The sequence below is a fragment of the Mastomys coucha genome, unplaced genomic scaffold (assembly GCF_008632895.1).
Source record: "Mastomys coucha isolate ucsf_1 unplaced genomic scaffold, UCSF_Mcou_1 pScaffold1, whole genome shotgun sequence".
Lineage (NCBI taxonomy): Eukaryota > Metazoa > Chordata > Mammalia > Rodentia > Muridae > Mastomys > Mastomys coucha.
Genome location: NW_022196891.1, coordinates 63,696,218 through 63,702,707, shown reverse-complemented (window position 1 = coordinate 63,702,707; position 6,490 = coordinate 63,696,218). Strand labels below are relative to the sequence as shown.

Here is a 6,490-nt window from a genome sequence, read left to right as displayed (position 1 = left end):
GGGGGAGGGAGAGCCATTACTAATAGCGTTTTCCTAACTCCTGGCCTGGTCCCAATAAGGCATCTTTAGAGCCAATATGAACATCGTGCTCTAGAGGGGGCTCATTCTACTTTCCTCAGCTATTCTGTTCTTCAAAGAGCTGGAAGTCAAGGTGAAGAGGACATATACCTTGGTTTCGGCACACTTACCTTTTAGACCACGCTCCTGCTGTGTAATACCTGCCCAGTGAGCACCAGATCTACTTCTAAGGCCTGGGTAGCCCTGTTCCCCTCCCTACCAAAGGATTCCAGGTGTTTGTGGCCGAGAGTGGCTTAGGCCAGAAGTTTGGAAGGTGGACTCGGCCTTTGTGTCCACTGGGCTGTAGCTTGAACTCCAATCCCCTGCCTAAAAAATGTAAGAAAGGTGCGGTCACAGCATTCTCACTTCCTAGCTTTGTGTAGAAGCACTTACGAACTAGGACCAGAATTACGATGTAGGCTGGAAAAATAACAGAAATTTTGATTATTTAAAAAACTCAGAAATGTATTGAATTTCATTTTACTCAAAAAACAAATCTAGAGAACCTATTTGTAATGTAACTGAACCTACTTGTTTTCTAAATCTTTTAACTGAGACTTCAAAAATATTATTAAAGACAACATTTACTAGTCCTTTGCTGCTATGTGAAAGGTGAAGCCAAGATTAGATGTGGGAGGCAGAGCTGTGTTCTCTCAGGTTCTCTCTGCCTTCCCTCCATCCTCTGTGGTACTGGGAGGACCAGAGGAATTTTGTACAACAGCAGGACCTACTAGCATTGTCTTACCAAGAACACATAGGAATGACAATTTACTCATGGGATCATTTGGTATTATAATAAAAATTTAAACCATAAACCTCTTAAAGAGATAGACAATGTGGTGTGTGTGTCGGGGGGGTGCATGCCTATGTGTATGTATCTAGATGCAAGAGGACTTTGTGCTGACCTAATTCTCTCACTGAATTTGGAGCTAGGCTGGTGACCAGCAAGCCCTGGGCATCCTCTCTTCTCTGCCCCCTTACAGAGCTGGAGTTATAGGAGACTGCAACCATGTCCAGCCTTTTACATAGATGCCAGGATCTAGACCAGGGTCCTCATGCCTGCACAGCAAGCCCTCTTATCCACCAAGCCATCTCTCCAGCCTTTATGCCTATTTGAAAAGAAAGCAGCTCACAGACTACTGGTTAAAATCTACAATGTTCCCTCACAGTCCCTATGAGTTCCAATTCTAGTAGGCATACAGGAAAAAAAAAAAAACAACTCTTTAGAACACACGTGATGAGAACAGTGCAAAACAATATTGTTGGCTCAGGACTTTAAATTTCAAGGAATGCTTGACCATTTTCATCTCTCCAGATTGTAAGAGCTATCACCATTTGACCACTCATAGTAACAAGCTGTCCAGGGTGTGGGTTACACTAAAATTTCTGCCAAGTAGAACATGACATCAATGCAGCCCTTGACAGACATAAAATACTGCCAGTCTGGAACTGGGATACATTACATTTTCTGTAAAGGATCAGCCAGAGAGTAGACATTTTAGGCTTTGGGAGCCATACTAGTTATAACCATTCAGCTCCGCCATTCAACAAGAAGTTATAGAACATATGTGAGCAAATTAGCCTGGCTGTGTTCCAATAGAGCTGTATTTTAAAAAAAAAAAAAATTAAACAGAAATTGTTATAGATGTCTGTGTCCAGGAGATACGGTTTGCAGACTCCTGCTGTAGACATTTCAAGAACATAAGTATCCAGGAGTGACCACCACTTCTAAGGGTTACACAAAGGAGAGCCACAGTGGCCAACAAATTCAAGAACCTGGACCTCATACCCCCAATTCTTACAAACTCTGTGAAACCAAGGTATCAATTTAATGAGATTTTTCTTTAAATTGCCCCAGTCCATGATCTGCTCTGCTCTTAAGAATAGAGCCAACCTCCAGAGTAAACTATATTCCTGTGTCAGTCTACACAGCTGTGTACTGTCATCAATCTGCAGGTGCTAGGGGGTCTGGGTTCCAGTCTCAGCCTGGGCCACATGCTGGCACTGGCAGTATCCCAGTGGGGAGACCAGTAGTCTAGGCTTAGCTCAAAAGCGTTTGTGTAGGAGTCACAGGATTGGGTATCACCCCATGCGAGTTCTTCTAATTCTATCACTACACTCCCTGAGCTTCTGCTTCCTCATCTGAACACTGCACAGGCTGACATGGAGCATGTCTCTGATCCCTTTCCAGTCTGAGACTCCACCAGGCTGAGAGCAGCCAGTTTCTGAGTACCCTTCAGATCAAGGTAGTCAGCCAAGACAAACCACATACACTCGAGTCCATTCTTTTGTTCCACGGGAATAACTCTTCCTCTAAGCCGTGATCCGGGTAGACTTCTTGCCCAGCTTCTCCTTGATCTAAGACTCTCTCTGTCTCTGTCCTCTTACAGAGATCCATGACAACACTGTTACAACCAGCTTGTCAAGTGTGGTGACATCTGCATTCCTGACATTCCAATCTGGAGATGGTCTTTTTATAGTCCATGAGGTGGGAGGACGCAGCAATGGCTGCAACCCAGACTGGATGAATTTAGAATTGTAAACTGGGTGGAATATGTTGTCCTTAATCTGAATAAAGTTCCTCTAGTCTGGGACTGTTTTCCCAACAGCTCCATCAAGTCTCTTGTTGGTTCCAAGAGGAAGAGGGTTCAAAGAAAGTGCCTAGTGACCTCACTACCAGGCCTGCCAGCACCCTCTTGATAATTAGCCCATCCGAGTCAGACCTGCCCTGCTCTGCCTCCCGTGATAGACAGTAATTTGGAACCCAATCTAAAGAATCAGCAGTGTCAGCTGCGGCCTCCGAGGGCTTTGGATAAGTTCAGGGTTGGGGCCCTGCCACCAACAGACTTAGTAATTAAATGGTTCTTTGACAAAAAGTGCAGCCTCTTTGCTTACCCCCAAAATCTCTGCGGTTTGGGCATCTCAGAGGGGTGCCAGCCTCTTCTCTCCTAGATTTATTTACTAGACTTCTTCTTTCACTCTCATTGGAGCCTCCATGTGGCAAGTCAGCATCTGGGTTGTTCACTACTAGGGCCCTTCGGGTTGGAAAAAAGCTCATACTGAATATTTTCCTTCTTGAGCGTGCATACGTGTCTGTGTACATGCGCATGTGCTCATGGATGTAAATGCAAGAGGTTGATATAGTATCTTTCTCGGTATTCTTGACTTTCTTTTTTGAGAAGGGCTCCCTCGCTGAACCTGAGTTTGCTGACTGAGTAGAATGGGTGCCCGCTGAGCTCTAGGATTGGCTTGTCTCTGCCAGCTCAGGGCTGGGACTAGAGATGTCATCTGTTGGCCCATGTGCGCTGGGGTCTGAACATGGGTCTTCATGTTTGCACTAGCGTGGAGAATCTGAGCTCATACTTGCTCAGCAATGACTTTACTGACTGAGCCATCCCACAGCTTGAGTAAGTATTTTTGAGGTCTGCTTGTCGAGTAGTATTCTAAGGGGTCTGTTCTAATGAGCCCAGCAGTGGACAATGACTGCCCCAGAGAACATGACTGTTCCACCCTTCCACTAGAATCCCCTTCTATTCCCTCCCGTGTTCTCAGAAGTACTTTTCATGGGAGTGTCACGAGCACACCTGCTGGCCCAGAGCTTCGAATCTGATGACACCACCCCCTCCCATCTTCTCTTCAGCTACCATATCCTTCTAATGAAGCACAGATCACATGAAACTAACAGATGCTCACATCTGCCTCTCATCCTCCTGGCTGGATCAAACTGAGCCAGCTCCTTCTCGACATAGTACAGGACCTTCATGGAGTCTCTCTCTTTGTCAGCCTGGATCCGGTAACCTTTGCGAACTGTTGAAGAAAGCACAGGAAGGTGAGCTAAAAACAGAAAATGCCAGAAAAGGAGGCCTCCACTCATTTTTTTTTTCTTACCAAGCAGAAAGCATGGTTCCCAGTTGGAACAATCACCCAGAAACAGTAGACTACAGTTTATACTCAGGGATCCTTCATCAGTTTATACACTTGAGATCCTTCATCAGAGGATGCTATTGGGATGAAGATCCTGGAGGTCAACAAGCAAACCCGCTGCAGTGTGCTGTCATTCACTTGCTGTCCTGTTCTTCCTGTGGACTGACCTTCTACAGCTATACTAAAGGCTCCTCTCTGTATAGCTTTTGACTTCCAGCGGAGGAGCAAGCTCATGCTATCAAGAAGAGAAAGAGACCCCATTCTTGGCTTAGGGAACATGTCACTCTCCAGCATGAAGTCCACACCTTCACTTCAGTAGAAGTGCACGTAACTTTAAGAGAGATCTACAAGCATCACCGACCTCCACAAAGGCAGGCTGAAAGCCTCTAGTTGCCTGGGAGATGGCAAAAAAAAAAAAAAAAGAAAAAAAAAAGAAGAAAAAAAGCCTTAAGCTGGATGGTGCATGCCTAAGAGCTAATATTAGATTCTAGACTACATACACAGAGGCACAAAACAAGCTGCACAACACACGGATTTCTAATCACACTTCTAGTTTACCTCCTTAGCATTTTCCTTTTAGGAAAAGGAATGCCATATTTCAGATGTGACTAAATTAACGCGACCTGCTGCTTTGTGGTTAGAGACAGGTGCTATTTTTTCAGGGCTTAATAAAAATTAAAAAAATAAAATAAAATAAAGCAAGGGAATTAATGCCATCATCCCCTGTATCTCCATCAGTCCTAGGGTCAGAGACCAAGGCTGTTTATGCCCTGCATCATGTAAGTCTAGCCCAACACCAGCCCAAGGGGTGACAAGACAACAGGCATAGCAGACAAATAGGGGGGACATGAAGATGAGGACGGGGCACAAGGGGAAACTAGACAATATTTACTGGACACTGACAATGTGCCAGGTACTCTGCTGAGTGTTTAACTGGGATGGTTCTTCCTCAGGACCATACACGTCCCTGCATGTGACGTTAAGTTTTAAAGTTTTAAGGGAGGTCTAAGTAGCCCCATTTTGTGGTTGAAAACTCTGGCAAAGGGGGATTTTAGGACATGATGAGGAACACTGAGCAGCACCAGGCATGGAATCGTGCACTCTCACTGACTGAAGCTTAACTGGGTTAGGGCATCATACCTCTCTAAAGTGTAGAGGGAGGTGCAGGGTTTGTCTTTTAGTTTGTTTGTTTGGTTGGTTGGTTGGCTGGTTGGTTGGTTGGCTTAAAAGGGGCAAATGAAGAAGGCAAGACAGTGAAGCCTGAAGTAGGTAGCGACATGGTCTTCAGACCACAGCAGGGAGGGGAAAGGTCTGAGACCCAGGCCTATCTTCTAGCCGGCAGTGGTGCATATAACGAGAATAAAGAAAACACAGAATGCGTATGCATCCAATAAAAGAGATGTTTTATGTCTCTGGATGCATTACAAAGCCCTCTGCCCGAAGCTCTTCACATGGAAGACTGAAATAAAATTTCTACAGGGCTCTAATCACAACCCAAGTACCGAAGGAGAAAGCCGTCCACACATCCTTTGCAGGTGCACAGACTCTCCATGTAAGAGAATGCTGGGCGGACTGTGTCCATCTCAACATGTGAAATGACTTAGGAAAAAATTAATGAGTTCTCAGTGGCACCTTCTCCGAGAGGTTAGGTCCACCCATAAACCCTACGCAGAAGGAATTAGCAGAAATGATTTTATTCATCAAGCTGCACATTCTTCCATCTCTGCAGAGGCACTTACAGAGTGGTACAGACAGTTCAATTAAAATGCAATTATCCCACAGAACTGCTATGTCTGTAGAAAGGCAGCTATGTCTGATGGATGAGGTGCGGGGAGGAGAAGCTGGGGTCTGGGCGTGCTGAAGCTGGTTTAGTGTGAGACCTCCAGAGAAGGAAGACCCACCAGGACTCAGTTTCCATGTAATCACTTCAAGAAGAGAGACAACTGAAAGTACGTTGGTGGGACACTGGAGTGCTGTAGAATGAATTGGAGCATCTTAAATGTGACCTCATCCAAAGAGAGTCCTTTGGTTATTATCGTTGTGTCTCTCTCTGTTCTAATCTTTCCCCCAGCTTAAAAATCATTTGATTTGAATTTGTATTATAGGCCTTAATATATTCTAGTTGGTTCCAAGTTCTTTATATAGATGCCTATAATCTTCTTAAAATTTTTGAAGATGTTATAATTTAAGATTTCATGTGCCTAAGATTGTGTTTTATATATATAACAAATACTAAAGATTTGTTGAATGTCTCCCAGACTATGGAGGGGGTTCATGGCTTCTTTGGAAAGTCTATTGCTGGTGTTATTTCATAGGCCGTAATCTCCCTGAAGACAATTACTAGATTTCTCTGTTTGTCTACACAACTCTAGTATCTAGCACAGAGCCCGGCACATTTTAGAGGCTTAAAACATGCACGTTCAAATGAATGGATGAAGGCATGGTTAAATGGGCAAATGAATGAATGAATGAAAACTGTGACTAGCAGTGTTTTGTCGGTTACAAAAAA

At 44.5% G+C, this 6,490-nt stretch overlaps 1 protein-coding gene across 3 annotated transcripts in view; it reads right to left on the bottom strand.

The window, feature by feature from the left end:
* Ildr2 (immunoglobulin like domain containing receptor 2) overlaps positions 1-6,490 on the bottom strand; it is a 63,307-nt gene that overhangs the window by 9,554 nt on the left and 47,263 nt on the right. For all 3 annotated transcript variants that reach the window (XM_031388305.1, XM_031388325.1, XM_031388316.1), the window contains one exon: positions 3,751-3,864. In XM_031388305.1, the coding sequence (XP_031244165.1) occupies positions 3,751-3,864 (114 nt within the window). The remainder of the gene's footprint in view (positions 1-3,750; positions 3,865-6,490) is intronic.